Genomic DNA, 18,878 nt, shown 5'->3' on the forward strand with positions numbered 1-18,878 from the left:
TGCAACGAACATTCACATGCATGTGTCTTTGTGGCAGAATGATTTATATTCCTCTGGGTATATACCCAGTAATGTAGCCCTAATATTTTAATAAAACACTGAGATTAGTATATGGTTTAGACCAGTGCTATCCAACAAAACTTTTCATGATAATGAAAATGCTCTATATCTGCACTGTCCAATATTTGCTACATGTGGCCATTAAGAACTTAAATTGTATGCTAGTGTGTCTAGGGAAAATACATGCAACTTTAACGGATTACGGCGTGGCCCCCAAATACAGTAATGAATCAACAGTAACCTGCTATTCTTCAAAGTGCCTATAACACCATCTGATCACTAAGTATAAAATGTTATTCTCATTAAGTATGTTTGAGTTACCTTACAGTAAGTCCAGACTCAAAGATGCTACTAAGGCCGGGTGCGGTGGCTCACGCCTGTAATCTCAGCACTTTGGGAGGATGAGGTGGGCAGATCACCTGAGGTCATGAGTTCGAGACCAGCCTGGCTAACATGGTGAAACCCCATCTCTGCTAAAAATACAAAAATTAGCTGGGCATGATAGCCCATGCCTGTAATCCCTACTTAGGAGGCTGCGGCAGGAGAATCACTTGAACCCAGGAGGAAGAGGTTGCTGTGAGCCGAAATCGTGCCATTGCACTCCAACCTGGGCGACAGGGCAAGACTCTGTCTCAAAAAAAAAAAAAAAAAAAAAAAAAAAAAAAAAAAAAAAAAAAAAAAGTGCTACTAAACATGTATATAATATTGTCTTTGGTATATTTGGCTTTTCTCAAAACTTCCTAATTGTTGAGGAAAAACATTTGTCTTTAGTCATATACGAACATACACAAACTAATGCCTGGGTGGTGAGATTTTTGCAGCATTGCAAATTATCAGCAAATAAAAAGATTAAGCATATAGGTCTCTCAAAGTATTATACTGTACTACACTCTCTGAACAGTGATACAACAACAATATTTGCAGAGAAGTAAGAATTCTCCAAATAGCAAATTTGTTTAATTCAGAAAAGTCAACATTAACAGACTGATAATTCACTTTGTGTGTTTGAAAAACAGAGTTTAGTTATAGAAGAATAACCAAATAAATACTCAGAAGAAAAAAGAAAAAAAAAAAGACACTTTTATTTGCATCTTATTAGACTTGCCTTGGTTTTTTCAAAATTGGCTTCCTCAGATATTTGCAAAAGTTGTTTCACCTGTTCATAAGCACTTGCTTCTCTTTGCTGCGTCTCTGCCAAGCTGCTCCTTACGGAAACTAGTGCAGACATCAAGTCATCTCTTTCTCTGTCAGCACAAAAAGAACATTCAAAACAAGAAATGATCAAACGATCAGGTTCTCATAAGTCAGAGAGAAAAAAGCATTAATATGTATTAGAAGAGCCAGGGGAGGCCGGCTGAGCACATATTAAATAAAGCACACCCCAGAGAAAGACCCTCTGTCCTCACTTGGCGAGCGGCAGGCAGAGCAGCCAGAAAGGCTAAGAGCCTTCGTGGCAGGACTGCATCTGTGCGGGACAATCATCTTTTGTGGAGAGGGCTGCAGGGGAAAGCCCAGAGAAGAGCAAATTAGTTTTTAAAAAGTGGGGGAGGTGCTGAAAAGGAAAGATGCAGCAAAGTAGGGAAGATAGGAATTGTAAATCAAGGTAGCAGTCAACATTTTAAGAAAGGAATGAGGCTTTGTCCATGCAGCAGATTCTCCTCTCATTTACTTCAACAAATATATGTCCTTTCCTTTTTATCTTACTCCACAACCCTCTTTTTTGCACTTCTCTTTCAATTACATTCTTTCGGTTACTTATGAACACTTGTTGTTGTTCAATGATTAGTACTGTTGAACTCCTCAAATCTCCTGGTTACGCATATAACATTCATAATTTAACACAATCTTATCCCACTGGGTTTGATCATTGCCAAGATCCACCCCTCTTCAGCAATTCTCAGGAGTACTCTATCCTAAGCTGTTTATTGGGGGTAGAAGTGAACCAAATGCCAAAATGCTCTGGCATGTAACATAGCAAGGATACAATCTCATAGATTAAGTAAGTCCCATATAAAATATTCTAGGATATTTGCAATTTATCAACTGAATAAAAATATCCAGTAGACAAAGAGAAAGTGAGGCAGGAAACTATCAAGACACAAAAAGCAAAAAATGTATGTTGGACTGTTACATATGGTATTCTCTGTTTTGTTAAAGAGTTGAAGACTAAACCACGGTTTCAAATTCAGTTGAAATAAATGCTTGCAGTTTCCTTTTCATTGCCAAGTTCTAAACTATGAGAAAAGAGCCAACTATGATTTTTTTTAAATTAGCAAGTTTTAAAGAGTCATAGTTTACAGGATTATAAACTCTGCTTGAATTACTTTCAGAATTAACCAATGATTCAATTTAAAACATCTCTTAAAGGTAAAATAAACTATTTGTGGTATTTGGAAAGCAGCCACATTTGAAGAAACATGTAATACTGAACAAAGTTACAATTATTAGCAGTTTCATAAAAGGCCTTTTTGTTTTAAAAAGAATTGCTGCAAATATAAAATTCATAGAAGCAGAGTGATCTTCACTTTAAATTTCCTGATTTGTTTTAAATTGATAAAAATAATTTTTCTTCCAAGGAAATGAAAAAAGAAGTAAATTGTTTTAATCAAATATAATCAAACACAATTACTATGTAAAACAGTGGAAGAATCAAGGCAAGATTAAACTATCCTAGTTAAGTAAAAAAATAAACACCAGCAAAATTGAATAGGTATCTATTTGCATTTCCACAAAAGTTATATAACATAAAAGGGGTCTAGCTTCATCAAGGATATGCAATCCAGTTAGGACCTATGGTTCTAGAAGAAAAGAAAAATTCACTCTTTAAGGACAGCTAGTCAATATAGGCATCTTACAGTCACCTTTCTTAAATCACTAAGACTCAGTGAAGAGCAAAAGTAACTATTCAGTGAGATTCTTATCTGTTCCTGATACCATGCAATCACCAAAGCCAAAGTTCCAAAGAAAAAGAATGAACAAAAAAGGCCGGGCGTGGTGGCTCACACCTGTAATCTCAGCACTTTGGGAGGCCGAGGTGGGCAGATCACTTGAGGTCAGGAGTTCCAGACCAGGCTGACCAACATGCTTAAACTCTGTCTCTATTAAAAATACAAAAATTAGCTGGGTATGGTAGTGCGCACCTGTAGTCCCAGCTACTTGGGAGCTTGAACCTGGGAGGTGGAAGTTGCAGTGAGCTGAGATTGTGCCACTGCACTCTAGCCTAGGTGACAGAGCGAGACTCCATCTCAAAAAAAAAAAAAAGAATGATCAAAAAAGCTCAGTGTTTATAAGTAAGCAAACAGACAGATCCACAACAGGATAAAAATCTAACAAACTTGCTGCTTATGGGAAACTTATGTTTAATAGACTTTATCTCTTTTCAGAATATCCTCTTGTCAAGAGTAGTGTTTGTCACGCAGTAGATGCTCAACAGAATAAACAACAAGAAAACAAATAAATGAATAAAGAGTCTGCTATAGGATGGTGTCAAAAGAGGTGAAGTAAAGCTCCCTCTCAGTTCTAATATTTCATGACCTAAACTGAAAACATTACCCATTTTGAATTAGAAACTAGAGTTCAGTTGTTCTGGTTCAAAAGTGTTTCAGAATATTAACTCACCAAATTTAGACTATGGAACCACAGAAAATTATCAAAGATAAAACTCCAATATACAGATGTCTTGTTAAGCCCATCATTCAACAGTGAGACCACAAAATGATTACACTCAAACTCCATGTAACCACTGGGCTGACACACTCCACCTTTCTGTAAGGCAAATGCAACGCATGCTTCAAGATAGCTTTGAGCACACCTGGGAAGCTTGCAGGTAGGTAGTCATTTTGGCAATTTAGGATTATCTACGCATTCAGTCGGGTGTTACTAAATCTTGGTTTTGATTTGGTTTTGTTTTGACTCAGCCAGTCCACATACCAAATAGCAGCAAGCAACCCCACAAATAATTTTTTTAGAAAGAGCCCTGGGCTGGCAGTCTCCTCTCCTCGACACAAGGCCTTGCTTCCTACTCCTTTCCTGTGTCCATCTGGCTTCATCTTGTCTGAGCTTTCACTTTTTAGCCCCACACTTATCCCCTGGGTCTAACAGTGCTACTTATATAATCTGCCTTTCAGAAACAGCGGATCCAGCCACCCAGGTAACTGCCCAGTTAGCTACAGTCCTGCTCTAGATCCCGCAGTCCACAGGGCCAGCCCAGAGCTACACCTGAATAAAGTTTTCACAGTGGGAAGCTGTACAGATACACGTGGCATATCAATGTGAGAGTGAAAGGGCAGTCCTCCAAATTACCATCCTCCATGGCAAATGTTCTGCGAGTGCTTGGAAACACCATGTGAATGTGTTGATGAATGTAATCAAGGAGCTTCTTGAAGCAAAGCCAGCAACACTGTGTTAACCCTGCAACATTCCATGATCCAGATGAAAGAGCAGCTGAGGCAGAAAGATGACGTAAAGATCATGAGTGTTCTGGGGTGAAAAGCATGTACTTACACGCACTAATGAGCATGGAATATTTAAGAAACTTAGCGCAGCAATCACGGCCAAAAGGACTGAGAAAGTCCCTTAACAATCTCAGCCAAGTGTTTAAGCAAAAGGGTTGGTCTAAGGTATATGCGTGAGCTTCATCTTGAAATGTGGAGTGGCTAAGAAATGTCTTATAATTTCTAAGTTACTCCAGTCATTATTAATTTTAAGCATTATTAGGCATCACTAATAAGTGTTACTACACCGTTTTTAAAAAGAAAGTCTAGAAGGCTGACTACAACAGTTCTTTGTTCCTCATTTCTGGGAAGTTGCTGCTGTAGTCTTTTAAAGCCAACTACGCAGAGCAGGCCAACGATCCACTCCAAAATCACAAGATGGACTAAAGCCCCAGAAAAGTACCCTTGGAATCATTTCTCTTTTTTGAAAAGTACAGTGAAACTTCTCCAAGGTACTATGAGCTACAGAAAGGAATTTAAGCAGTTCCATCTTGATTATCATGTGAAGGTATTTTGATCATTAAGCAAGAAAAAGAGGTGACTGTTACTCTTACCTCCCTTATGGCACAAAGAGGCCAAGTGAAAGGCGAAAGGTCAGAAACAATATGAAGACTTCGAATCAACGTAAAAAATATATCCAATGTCATCAACAGTTGTTAAGTATGTTCTCCAAAATGTCCTTGAGTCCTAAGAAACCACCAGAAACATATGGGTGGCCTGGTCTCCAAGTCATGCCTGATCCCCTCCTTGTCAACTATACAAGCCATTCTTTTTTTTTTTTCTTTTGGAGAGAGGGTCTTCCTCTGTTGGCCAGGCTGGAGCACAGTGGCACAATCTTGGCTCACTGCAACCTCCGCCTCCCGGGTTCAGGCAATTCTCCTGCCTCAGGCTCCCAGGTAACTGGGATTACAGGCGTGTACCACCACATCCAGCTATTTTTGTATTTTTAGTAGAGATGGGGTTTCACCATGTTGGCCAGGCTGGTCTCGAACTCCTGATCTCAAGTGATCCACCTGCCTCAGCCTCCCAAAGTGCTGGGATTACAGGTGTGAGCCACCAAGCCCGGCCATCAAGCCATTCTTGTGTCATGAATATATATTCAAAATAGTAAACGCTAAAGGATGAAACAAAGGAGCTCAAAGCTGCTATCACAATACCACATTTACAAGGAAACTTTTGATTTATCATATTTAAGGTATCATTTTTAAACATTCCATGTTAAAGTCATTCAGGTAATATGAAAACAGCTTAAGGAGGGGTCAGGCTTCTAACTATACATAAAACTAGAAATCCAAACCCAAAAGGTGCTGGACACTCTTCAAAGTTAGCATAGCACTCAATATTCAGCACTCTGCATTAGTAAGTTAGGCCAAGAGAATGATACAGAAAAAGAATTCATTGACAATAAAAGCAGAAACCATTCAGTGTTAATAGGTTTAATATCTTTTCTGTCATTAATGCAGAACATGAGACAATGATATGCTGACAAGGCAGAAAATTGAACTAAGTAGGTTGACATTTACTTTAAGAGGCTAAGAGCTCAAATTTAGGATAGAGACAAAGGAATATATAACTGATCAAGAATCTTAATTTCTGAATGACTGCCAGGCTTGGAAGCAACCGAAACATTATAGCTTCCTTTAAAAATATTTTTTCATAATCTAGAAGGATAATATAAAAGGCAACATAATAACCTGTTATTTGTTGGCTGAGTTTTTTTTTAATTTTTAAAGTTTTTGTAGAGACAGGGTTTCCCTATGTTGCCCAGACTGATCTCAAACTCCTGGCCTCAACTTATCCTCCTGCATCAGGCTCCCGAAGTGCCGGGATTACAGGCGCGAGCCACTGTGCCGCGCTTACTAGTTTTGCTAGACTACCTAGTTTTAAACTCTGCCTCTTTTTATGTGCAACTTTTAATATGCTTTCTTCTTTCTAAAATTAATTTTTAAACTATATTCTCCTTGCAAAATTAGTTACCAATATTGTTAAAGGCCTATTTGACACCCTTTCAATTTCGTTGCCTTTAGTCCACCTCTCTAGTGGTAATCTCTGTTAAATATTTGGTGTTTACTCTTTCAAATATTTTTCTGTGCATATCTATGAACCTCGAAGGGGAAAAGTGTAGTATGGTTGTATGTGGACTTAAAAAATACAAAAGGTCTCATACTAGATGTATCTTTAGCCATTTTGTTCTGTTTTCTTGCAACAATATATTTTGGAGATGGTCCAGCATTAATACACATAGAACTACTTCCATTTTTCATACTATGCACAAAATGTCATAGTTTATCTAAACCATGTTTAGTTACTCTCCTTTGAACGATATTTAGGTTGTTCATATAATTATAAACAATGCTGCAAAAAGCATTCCCTATACATACCCCATTATGCATGTACTTGAGTTTTTTTCTTGAGGGTAGATTTTGAAAAGTGAAATGCACAATTTGAATATGAATGGACAGTACTAATTTATTTCCAAAGTATTTCCACCAATTTATGAACCCACCAGCAGAGTGTGAAAATACCTGTGTACTCATGACCTCACCAACTCTTGAAATTATCAATCTTGTTCTATTTTGTCAGTCTGATGGGTTGTTCTTTTATTTTTTTATTGTATTTCCTCAAATACTAATAGAATAAATACATTCTCATATGCTGACATCTTCCTCTTTTATTGCTCACTGATTTCTATTCCTTACCTACTTTGCTACTAGGCACCTTGTCCTTTTTGTTTGTTTCAAAGGAAATTTATTCTATTGGTCTTTTGTCATGTATAGTGCAAATATTTTCTCTCAGCCTTTTAACTGAATATGTAATGTTTTATTGTAAGGGAATTTATTTTTTAATAGAAACAAATGTATCTTTTTTTCCCTTATGACTTCCACTTTTCACATCATCCTTAGGACCATAACCCACAACTATAAGATATTTTTTATATTTATTTCTAATGCTTTTATAGTCTGAATTATATCTGAACCTTTAAATTACCAAGAATTTATTTTTGTAAGGTACAGTTCTGTTCTTGTTTTTCAAATATAAACAGGCAAATTTTTAACTTCTCTGAACCCCAATTTCCCTAGCTATAAAACAGGGGTAATAATATCTACCTCATGAATGCTTTAATTTTTTTAAAAATTATGTTCTTAAATTGCCTAGCACAGTCCTTGACATATAATAAATGTTTACTACATTTGTTAGTTGTATCTGAAAATAGCTAATACATATTTAATAGTTATATTGAGTATATATGAATAAATTAACAACATATTGAATACTTAAAATACTTAACAAAAACAGAACCAAGCAGTATAGATCATAAAAACTACTGATCGGGCCAGGCGTGGTGGCTCACACTTGTAATTCCAGCACTTTGGGAGGCTGAGGCAGGTGGATCATGAGGTAAAGAGATTGAGACCATCCTGGCCAACATGGTGAAATCCCGTCTTTACTAAAATTACAAAAATTAGCCAGGCATGGTGGTGGGCGCCTATAGTCTCAGCTACTCGGGAGGCTGAGGCAGGAAAATCACTTGAACCCGAGAAGCGGAGGTTGCAGAGAGCTGAGATTGCACCACTGCACTCCAGCCTGGCAACAGAGAGAGACTCCGTCTCAAAAAACAAAAACAAAACAAACAAACAAAAAAAACTACCAGTCAGTCCACACTGGAAATTCTATGTTCATATAACAATCAGTAGGTTAGGTCAGGTGTGGTGGCTTATGCCTGTAATCCCAATACTTTGGGAAGCTGAGCTGGGAGGATCACTTGAAGCCAGGAGTTCAAGAACAGCCTGGGCAACATAGTGAGGCCCCATCTCTACCAAAAAAAAATTCTTTAATTAGCTGGGTGTGGGCAGCACATGTCTGCAGTTACTCAGGAGGCCGAGGCAGGAGGATCACTTGAGCACGAAAGTTCAAAGTTGCAGTGAACTATGATCGTGCCATTACATTCCAGCCCTGGCAACGGAGTGAGACCCCAACTCAGAAACAACAGCAACCCACCCCCCACCTGAGTGGGTTAGCCATGCGTGGAAACCACAGCTACAAGACATATTGATCATTCTTCGGAGTATGGAAGGTACAGAATGGTTTTAATATTTATTGAGCATTTACTATATGTCAGGAAGGGTTTTCAGCACTACATAGGTTTTCTCTAGTGACCCCTCAAGGTAACTCTATGAGTTAGGTACTTATCTCACCATTTTAAAAATGAGAAAATTGAGGCACAAAAAGGTTAAGTAACTTTTGCAAGGTTCCATGGTAAGTTGGCAGTAGAACCAGAATATGAACCCAAGCAGTCAGTTTCAAAAGCAGTACTTCTGGTCACAGGCTAACCTGCCTTAGTAAAATCCCAAAAAGGTCTTAAATCTCAAGAAGCAGGTATTATTCCTCCAAACAACAAAAGATGCCAGGCTTAGAGAAGAAGAGGAATTTGTTGAAGGTCAAGACATGGAGCAAAATCAGTCTGACCTTAATGACCACAGAAGAAAGGAACCTAAGTCAGTTGAGGACAAAATGGGGCAGAGCTGGTGAGAGACTTCTTCTAAAAGGAAGTGATCTGGGGTTATTTAAGTGAGCACAGCAGATAGAGAGAGGTGACATTGAGCACAGAGAAAAGTAGGGGGCATGGAAGAATATATACTATAAACTGCCACTGGGTTCTATATTACATAATAATTCTCAATTTCCACTGAATAAAATTTTCACAGGAAAAGGCCTCCTCTGGAATAGTGAAAACAGAACAAAACAGATGTACAGAGAGAATTGTTTCACTCAGCTTAGATGAAAACTTGGACAACACAAAAGTTCATCTGTAACTTGTTCTCAGTTAACCCTCAAGTATCAATAGTGGGATACAGTGGGTCCTTATAATATTCCTTACAACAGACACATGATGAAGATGTGGTAATAACTCATTCTACCTGAAGTACAGCAGAAAAATCCAAGATATGGCAAAACCAAAGGAATTTCTATTACACTCAGTTTTGTTAAGAATAGTATTAGATTTGTAATCATAGATTCATAGAACTGGACAGAATTGTAAAGAACTGTCTAGTTCAATTCTCTCACTTGAAGATGGACTGAAACCAAGAGATACTATTATCTGTTCAAAGTGGCATGGTTTCTGTTCAAAGTGACATGGTGACATGGCAGAACTTACCCATTTGTCTTCAAGGAAGCTACAATGAAGGAACCTTTTAAAATCCATTGTATTTGAAGATTAACAATAATCACATGTGACTTAGCATAGGTCTAAAAGAACACAATGCCCCTTTAAAGGCAGAATTTTCCATATTGCCAAAGTCTCCATGCGTAGAAGCATACTTACTTAACCAGTCTTTCGATGGTCTGCATGTGAACGTTAGTATGGGTTTGGGAAAGAACAGCTTCGTGCTGAGCACATTTCAAGCAAAGACCACCAACACGGTTACCAGTATTAGCAGCCAGAAGAAATTCTTTATGCTTTAGTTGCTCTTTAAGATCTTCACAAGTTTTCTGATATTCAGCTAAGTTGTTCCTAAAAAGAGGGGGAAAAAATTCTAGAAAATGGCCAGGTAAAATTACATGACTTTAAAATGAATGATCATAATGTTAACTACTACTATCGTCTATGGGCGTTCACTTTATGCTTTAGTTTACATCCAATACCTTATTAATTTTTAGCATGACCCTGAAACTTTGGTGTGGTGATCCTAATTGACATGTTGAATATGATGAGACTTGAATAAATTACATACTTAGCTTAGGTTCTTGTAAGATTTTAATCTAGATTAGAACCTGCCTGATACTGGCTCTCTTGTCCCAGGATCCAACCTCCATTAATGTTGTATTAACCACAAAACAAAAATAAAACTCCAAATACAAATCCCAAATCATTTTTCTTAAAAAAGGGGTAGGGTAATATAAGACAACATACTTGAGGCGAGGAAAATACCCTATTTCAAGCATTCATCTCTTAAAATTTTTAGAGTATCTTAAAAGTTCACATAAAAAAACACGGATTTTTATCCTTGACTAGTTTATTACTGCCCATTTTTCTTCAGGAGGAAAACATTCTGTTAGATAGATAATTATCTAACAACAAACTTCTACAAAGATCTGTTTCAAAAGACAGTAAGTTACAGAAGGAAGTTACATAGAACTTGCCAGTCATAAGATTTCAGGGGTAGTAGCTATTAGCTGGAAACATACAGGGTGCTAAAGAAAGGGCTGGGGAATGGTGGGGGTGGGGGTGGTGTAAGTGTGGGTGTGGGTGAGGTTTTTGTTTGTTTTTACTTTATCATCTCACCTCTGGATGAGGGTTTTCTCCAAGGTGAGTTTTTAAGGATTAAATGACTTGGTACGTGGGTTGTATTTTCCTACCTTATCCCAGTAAAGCTGCGCTACGGTCAACTTGGCAACTAAGCTTCCTTGCCTAGATGGTTCTTTTGTACTTTTTTTTTTTTAAACAACTTTCTAGCTGAAAAATGAGACTACTGAAGGCAGAAACTTTATCTCTATCTACTCTCTGTTGTCATTGTCACAGTCTCCACGCTCAGGGGCTATGGCCACCTTAACTGGCTCACTGTCACAGAGAAGAAGCCAACAGCCTGGCTGTCAGACAACTGTTGAGATTTTGGGAGCTTTCAAGCAACCCAGGAGAGGCACAAAAGACCCACAGGCAATCTAAGGGTTAAAAAAAAAGTTAATCTAATGGCATTCCAAAGTTGAGGGAAGAAAGAGGAGCTGCTTCTACCCTATCCACAAAATAATAACACCAACATGATAAGTTTTCTTTTTCAATATCATGTAGGGAATGTCTGACTTTCAAAGGCTTTATAAAAAGAACTTGGGAAGCACATTCCAAAGTCAAAGGGTCCCCATTACTAATTTCGGTCAGGTCCAAACTCAAAACACTCAAGTAGATTTGGTTACTAGAAATGGCAAAAGAGAAAGTTAAAAAGAAAGTTGAAAAGAAGACTGATTTTGTTTATTTATAAAAATGCCTCTTTAAATAATCTTAATTTATAGTAAAAGAAAATGAAGAAACAGAAGGATTCACAGAACAAAGTCTAGTTCATTACAAGCTGGTATTTTGATGAAATATCTGGATTCTGAATGAGACAAAATAAGTCACATTCCCTTAAGTACAATGATCTAGAAATACATCACTTTAAAAACTGAAGAATCAAGTCGTAAAAAAAATCAAAATAAAATAAAATAGGACAAAAAGCAAGAAAGCAAAAATTAGAGTATTTTTAAAATCTTACATTTCTTTTTAAAAAAGTAACAATCTCTAGAGAAATCCTAAAACTAATCAGGGTAATCTATGAAAAACATAAGAACATTTAAAAAATAAATGAGCATGTACAGTGAAAGCTATGAGTTCTAGCTCTGGTTTTTTTTTTTTTTTTTTTTTTTGAGATGGAGTCTCCCTCTGTCACCCAGGCTAGAGTGCAGTGGCATGATCTTGGCTCACTGCAACCTCCACCTCCTGGGTTCAAGTGATTCTGCCTCAGCCTCCTGAGTAGCTGGGACTACAGGTGTGTGCCACCACACCCAGCTAATTTTTATATTTTTAGTAGAGACAAGGCTTCACCATATTGGCCAGGCTGGTCTCGGACTCTTGACCTCAAATGATCCACCCGCCTTGGCGTCCCGAAGTGTTGGGATTACGTGCGTGAGCCACCACAATCAGCTGAATTCTGGCTCTTAGTATTACTCTAGTTATGTCTCTAGATAGGATACGGCCGGGAAGATTTTAAAATTTATTTCAAATTGGACTTATTAAAATAAAATTATAAACAGTATTTCAAAGTTTATTTGATCTAAAATTACTTCATTACCACTATTTAAAAATAATCTTTAACAACAAAAATATTAATTCCTGCTGTCTTTTTCTACTCATTATACATAAATCACTAATGGTTAATCTATAATATATAGGTCTTACTGGGATCTCTAATAAATAGATTCTATAAAAAGTACATGAATATTCGTCATAAATACTCAAATTCATCATGTATACAAATACTCAAACTATTATATTATCAATGCAATTTTAAAATTAGATGAAAACTATCTACAGAGAAAAAATACTAATAATTTGAAAACTAAAGCACTTTATTTTCATTATTTTACTTGAATATCATAATTTCTGTAAGAGCAGTTAGTGATTCTTATTTCTTTTTCTTTTTTTTTTTTTTCTTTTTTGAAATGGAGTCTCACTCTGTCGCCAGGCTGGAGTGCAGTGGCGTGGTCTCAGCTCACTGCAACCTCCGCCTCCCAGGTTCAAGCGATTCTCCTGCCTCAGCCTCCCAAGTAGCTGGGACTACCGGCACATGCCACCACGCCCAGCTAATTTTTGTATTTTTAGTAGAAACGGGGTTTCACCATGTTGGCCAGGATGGTCTCAATCTCTTGACCTCGTGATCCACCCGCTTCAGCCTCCCAAAGTGCTGGGATTACAGGCGTGAGCCACCGCGCCCGGCCATGATTCTTATTTCTACAAGAAAACACAAATATTTTACAACTGATGAAGAAATGGGAATCTGATTTGGAAAAGAACTCAATTTTAGGCCCTTTTATCCTTTAATAATCTGAGGAAATTTTTTCAAGTGTATATAAAATGTCATCAAGTAAGTCTGATAATGACTAAAACTAGCAGGTCAGCAAACATTCAAATGTATTTTAAGATCCTTATGCTTTTGGTATGACTATAAATGAACGATTTCACTTTACCTCAAAAACTTCAATTGGGATTCCTGATTTTCACACTTTTCCTCATAAAAAAGTTTTAGCTTCTCCTATAGAAAAGAAAAATAGAAGTACATTTTTCTCCATGTCCTGTGTTTTATAAGTAAACTTTAATTTTTAATATTAAACTCAATTTTTTTCTTTTTACCCAAGGTGGGGGAAACACGTCTTCTTAGAAAATATTTTCCCCAGTCCACCTCAAATTTTCTATTTTTATTGTGTGAATGCCTGCAAAGAACTGCTGAATCATAAAATGGATTTTCTTTGTCTTTCAAAATTGCATATATCAGGTCTTATCCCTAAAAGTGTGACTCTGGGGAAAAACAGTTGTAACCCATAAGGTCCATTAGGGCAAAGATCAAATCTTATTAGAATCCTTCATTGTGGCTGTTGAATATTTGACATACAATAAATATGTGCTAGATGAATGATCAAAAGTAAAGTTTTAAATCACATGATGATAGACTAACTCCTACAAGCCTCTGTTGGTATCCAGTTATTCTTTCATTCAACAAATATTTATTGTGTATCTAAGATGAAGGTGGCTTGAACCGCAAGGAACTTATAAAATATCCCGGAAAGGAACAGAAAAATGAAGAATTTCAATTACAGTTGATCTTTAAATAACATGGAGGTTAGGGGCATTGACCCCTGTACAGTTGGAAATCCACGTATAACTTTTTTTTTTTTTTTTTTTTTGAGACAGAGTCTCACTCTATCACCAAGGCTGGAGTGCAGTGGCGCAATCTCAGCCCACTGCAACCTCCACATGGTGGATTCAAGCTATTCTTGTGCCTCAGCCACCCAGATAGCTGGGATTACAGGTGTGTGCCACCACGCCCGGCTAATTTTTGTATTTTTAGTAGAGATGGGGGTTTCACCACGTTGGCTAGGCTGGTCTCGAACTCCTGGGCTCAAGTGATCTGCCCACCTCAGCTTCCCAAAGTGTAACCCCTTCCCAAAGGGGTTACATGCATGAGCCACTGCGCCTGGCCCCATGTATAACTTTTGACTCCTCCAAAACTTAATTACTAACAGCCTACTATTGACTAGAAGACTTATCAAGAATATAAACAATTAACACATATTTTGTATGCTATATGTACTATATACTGTATTATTACAAGAAAGCAATCTAGAGAAAAGATAATGTTATTAGGAAAATCATAAGGAAAAGAAAATAGTATTTTCTACTCATTAAGTGGAAGTGGATCATCATAAAGGCCTTCACCCTACCATCTTCACATTGAGTAGGCTGAGTTGGAGGGGGAAAAGGAGGGGTTGGTCTTGTCTTCTCAGGGATGGCAGAGGCAGAAGAGATGGAGGAGTTAGGAGGGAAGGCAGGAGAGGCAGGCAAACTTAGTTAACTTTATGGAAATGTGGTAATTTCTGTCTCACTCTGTTATGCTCTTTAATTTCTCCAAAAATGTTTCTATAGAATATCAATCCTTCTTCCATTTGCTTTAGTTTCAGTGCCTATATCATAGAAGGGTCCACGTCATAAAAGAAGTCAAAATCAGTCCTGAATAATCAGAACCCTTCTGCCACATTATCTCATGTCAATTTGTTTTCTGGCACTGCTTCTTCTATCTCTTCTTCCTCATTTTCTGACACTGGTTCAGAAGCACTCATCTCCATCAAGTCATCTTCTGTTAATTCCTTTGTGTGATATCTATTAGCTGTCAAATTTCTCCAAGATCCCTATCTTGAAACCCTCCACTCCCAACCTTTTCCACCACATCCACAATCTCTTTCTTGATTTCCTTGACTGACTGTTGTAAATCTTATAAAGTCATGCACCACATTTGGACAAAGTTTTCTCCAGCAGGAATTCACTGTTATGCAGTTTGATGACTTTCATGGCTTTTTCTATAACAATGATGGCATTTTCAATGCTGTAATCCTCTGACACTTTCATGATGTTCTTGCTACTGGAGTTCTCTTCCATTGCGTTGAAAATCCTTTCCACAGAGTACCCATGTGTAATAAGCCTTAAAGGTCCTTATGACTGCCTAGATCTTGAGGCTGAATTAGCGACATTGTGTTTGCAGGCAAGGAGACCACTTTGACGCCTTTAGTGTTGAACTCATGGGGTTCTGGGTAGACAGAGCCATTGTGCAATATCAAAAAACTTTAAAAGTCAATCTCTTACTGGCAAGGTACTTCCTAACTTCAGGGACAAAGTATCAACGAAACCAGTGTAGAAAAAGGTTTCTCACTGTCCAGGCCTTCTTGTGGCACAACCAAAAGACTAGCAGTTGGTGTTTATCTTTTCCCTTCAAGTCTCATGAGTTAGGAGCTTTATAGATAAGGGCAGTCCTGATCATAAATCTGAGTACATTTGCACAAAACAGTAGAGTTAGCCTATCCCTTCCTGCATCAAATCCTGGTGCTCACTTCCCTTCCTTACTAATAAATGTCCTTTGTGACATTTTTTACCCCAGAATAGAGCACTTACATCTGCATTAAAAACCTAGTCACTGAAGCTCTAATGCACTGGTGCAATCTTGGCTCACTGCAACCTCCACCTCCTGGGTTCAAGTGATTCTCGTGCCTCAGCCTCCTGAATAGCTGGGACTACAAGCACGTGACATCATGCCCAGCTAATTTTTGTATTTTTAGCAGGGACAGGGTTTCTCCATGTTGGCCAAGCTGGTCTTGAACTCCTGACCTCAGGTGATCCGCCCACCTCAGCCTCCCAAAGTGCTGGAATTACAAGTGTGAGCCACCACACCCAGCCTCTCCTAAATAATTTTTGTAATGGCATCTTGGAACTTGTCTGCTGCCTCTTGGTCAACAGAAGCTGTTTCTCTTGTTATCCTGACATTGTTAAAGCCAAATCTCTTTCTAAAATTATCAAACCATCCTTTGCTGGCATTAAATTATCCAGCTTTATATCCTTTTCTTTTGTTTTAAGTTGTCATAAAATGACTTCTTCTTTGTTTCTCAAATTATATTAGAGTCAAAAGGTATGCTTTTCTTACAGAAATCCTGTACCCACATAAAATCTGCATTTTCCATGACAGATAAAAAGGCATTGTGCAAAAGTACAAAGTTTTTGTGCATGTTGGCACGGCTGCAGTGATGGCTTTACAAATTTCCTTTTCTTTTTGTAAAATGGTCCTTATATTGGATTAATTTATCTCGAAATGGGGCAACCACAGCTGCAGACTTCAATCTATGGAACATATCAAGCAATGTAACTTTTTCCTGTAATGTCATGACCTTGCTTCATGGGAGCACTTCCAGCATCACTAGTGGCACTTTGCATGGGCCTCATGGTGTTATTCAAGGTTTACAGTATTGCACTAAACATGATGAAAACTACACGAGAACCACCAAGAGATCACTTTTTACTGTGATATGCAATTTACTGGAGAGACAAACTGTTTATGCAGAGATTAACTGGTGTCACATGATGTTTTAAGCAGACACTCGAATACTTGAACTCACCACAATAGCAATAGGAGGTGGTTATGAAATTATTATAGTAGTACAGTATGTACTACATTTAACTTTATGCTGTTATAATTTAATACTGAATCTTTATGGTTTTTTTTGCATTCCTCCTGACTGAGAATGACTCCATGTACAGTCTGTAAGTGATAGTGTACATAGGTTTTGATAAATTTTAACTTTTTATAATAGATTTTGTATATCTTATGGTAGTAGATGATAAAATAGACTATTAGCTACATATATTTTATTCATTTGTGACATACCTTTCTTAATTTTTTCATATTTCTAGGCTACATGGTTCATCTGCAAGTTTTTTGAAATTGCTACAAATCTCAAAAACAAATTCTGATACATTTCTTGAAAAAATACACACATAAGTGAATCTACACAATACAAACCTATATTATTCAAGGGTCAACTGTTCATAAATTGCTCTAGTGAAGTATATGGAAACTGAAAAATTTAGAGGCAGGAACTCCTAATTCAGCCAAAGAGAAGTAAAGAAGGCCTCACAGAGGAAATGTTAAGATTTGAAGGATAATTTCCAGTAGAGCAGAAGGCACAGAGGCTGTCCAAACCATGGATGTTTGGAAAGTAAGTAGATCAGTATCACTAGAATGTAAAATGTGAGGTGGAGAGGTGGTTGGAGATGGGTAAAATAGGTAAAGGTGGGCCACAAGAAGAATAAAAATATGGAGACTTTTATTTGGTACACGTCTCTTGCACTTTCCCTATAGAAGAAACACTGGAGGGCCACTGAAAACTTTTTATCAGAATTGAGTCTTAAATAATTTTTGAAGTGTGAAGAAAGGGAAACCAGTAATTACAAATACATAGGTAAGAGATAAGCACATGAACAAAAGCAATCAAGCAGTAGGAATTAAAAAGAAAGGATTTAGTATAGACATATTTAAGAGAAAAACTAACAGAATTTTATGACAGAATAGATATAGGGGAGAAAAATACACTAAAAATAATCCTGGGTTTCTGAAGTGAGCAATCAAGTGAATACTGGTACTAAAGATTTTTTTCAGACCAACAAAAAAAAACAAAAGGGAATCATAAAAATAATTCATGGGCGGGCACAGTGGCTCACGCCTATAATCCCAGCACTTAGGCAGGCCGAGGCAGGCGGATCACGAGGTCAGGAGTTCAAGACCAGCCTGGCCAACAGAGTGAAACCCCGTCTCTACTAAAAAAACAAAAATTAGCTGGGTGTGGTGGCATGTGCCTGTAGTCCCAGCTACTCAGGAGGCTAAGACAGGAGAATTGCTTGAACCTGGGAGGCGGAGGTTGCAGTGAGCCGAGACTATGCCATTGCACTCCAGCCTGGGCAACAGAGTGAGACTCTGTCTCAAAAAAAAAGTAAAATTAAATCAAAGAAGACAGAAAAAGAGGTAAAGGGGAACAAATAAGAGATGGGTAAAGAAGAAGCCAAATAGCAAGATGGTGTATTTAAACTGAGTTGTATAAATAATCACATTAAATGTCAGTGGTCTAGATACCCAAAGTAAAAAGCAAATGTGGCCGGGCATGGTGGCTCACGCCTGTAATCTCAGCACTGTGGGAGGCCAAGGCAGGCGGATCACCTGAGGTTAGGAATTCGAGACCAGCCTGACCAATATGATGAAACCCTGTCTCTAGCAAAAATACAAAAATTAGCTGAGCATGGTGGCATGTGCCTGTAATCCCAGCTAATTGGGAGGCTGAGACAGGAGAATCGCTTGAACCTGGGAGGCAGAGGTTGCAGTGAGCCAAGATCATGCCATTGCACTCCAGCCTGGGCAACAAAAGTGAAACTCCACCTCGGGGGAAAAAAAAAAAAAAAAGCAAATATTGTCAGATTAGATAAAAAAGCAAAACCCAACTATATGCTTTCTATAAAAACCTACTCCAAATATAAAGACACAAATAGGTTAAAAGTAAAAGGAGGGAAAAGATATACCATGCTAACACTAATCAAAAGAAAGTGACACTCAATCAAAATACAAAACTCATGTGTTTTTCTCTATACTAGCAATGAGGAGTTAGAAAATAAAACTTTGGAAAATATGTATCATTTATGATAGCATAAAAAATAAAAAGTTAGGAATAATTCTAATGAAAGATGTATGAAACCTTTACTCAGAAGAC

At 37.6% G+C, this 18,878-nt stretch overlaps 1 protein-coding gene across 8 annotated transcripts in view; it reads right to left on the bottom strand.

The window, feature by feature from the left end:
- SDCCAG8 (serologically defined colon cancer antigen 8) overlaps positions 1-18,878 on the bottom strand; it is a 275,423-nt gene that overhangs the window by 209,495 nt on the left and 47,050 nt on the right. For 7 of the 8 annotated variants that reach the window (XM_030812584.1, XM_030812582.1, XM_030812586.1 and 4 more), the window contains exons 7-9: positions 13,272-13,336; positions 9,880-10,068; positions 1,166-1,304 (exon numbers count right to left, since the gene is read on the bottom strand). In XM_030812584.1, coding sequence (XP_030668444.1) covers positions 1,166-1,304; positions 9,880-10,068; positions 13,272-13,336 — 393 coding nt within the window. The remainder of the gene's footprint in view (positions 1-1,165; positions 1,305-9,879; positions 10,069-13,271; positions 13,337-18,878) is intronic. The other variant, XM_030812583.1, reaches the window with a different exon arrangement.

The sequence above is a fragment of the Nomascus leucogenys genome, chromosome 5 (assembly GCF_006542625.1).
Source record: "Nomascus leucogenys isolate Asia chromosome 5, Asia_NLE_v1, whole genome shotgun sequence".
NCBI lineage: Eukaryota > Metazoa > Chordata > Mammalia > Primates > Hylobatidae > Nomascus > Nomascus leucogenys.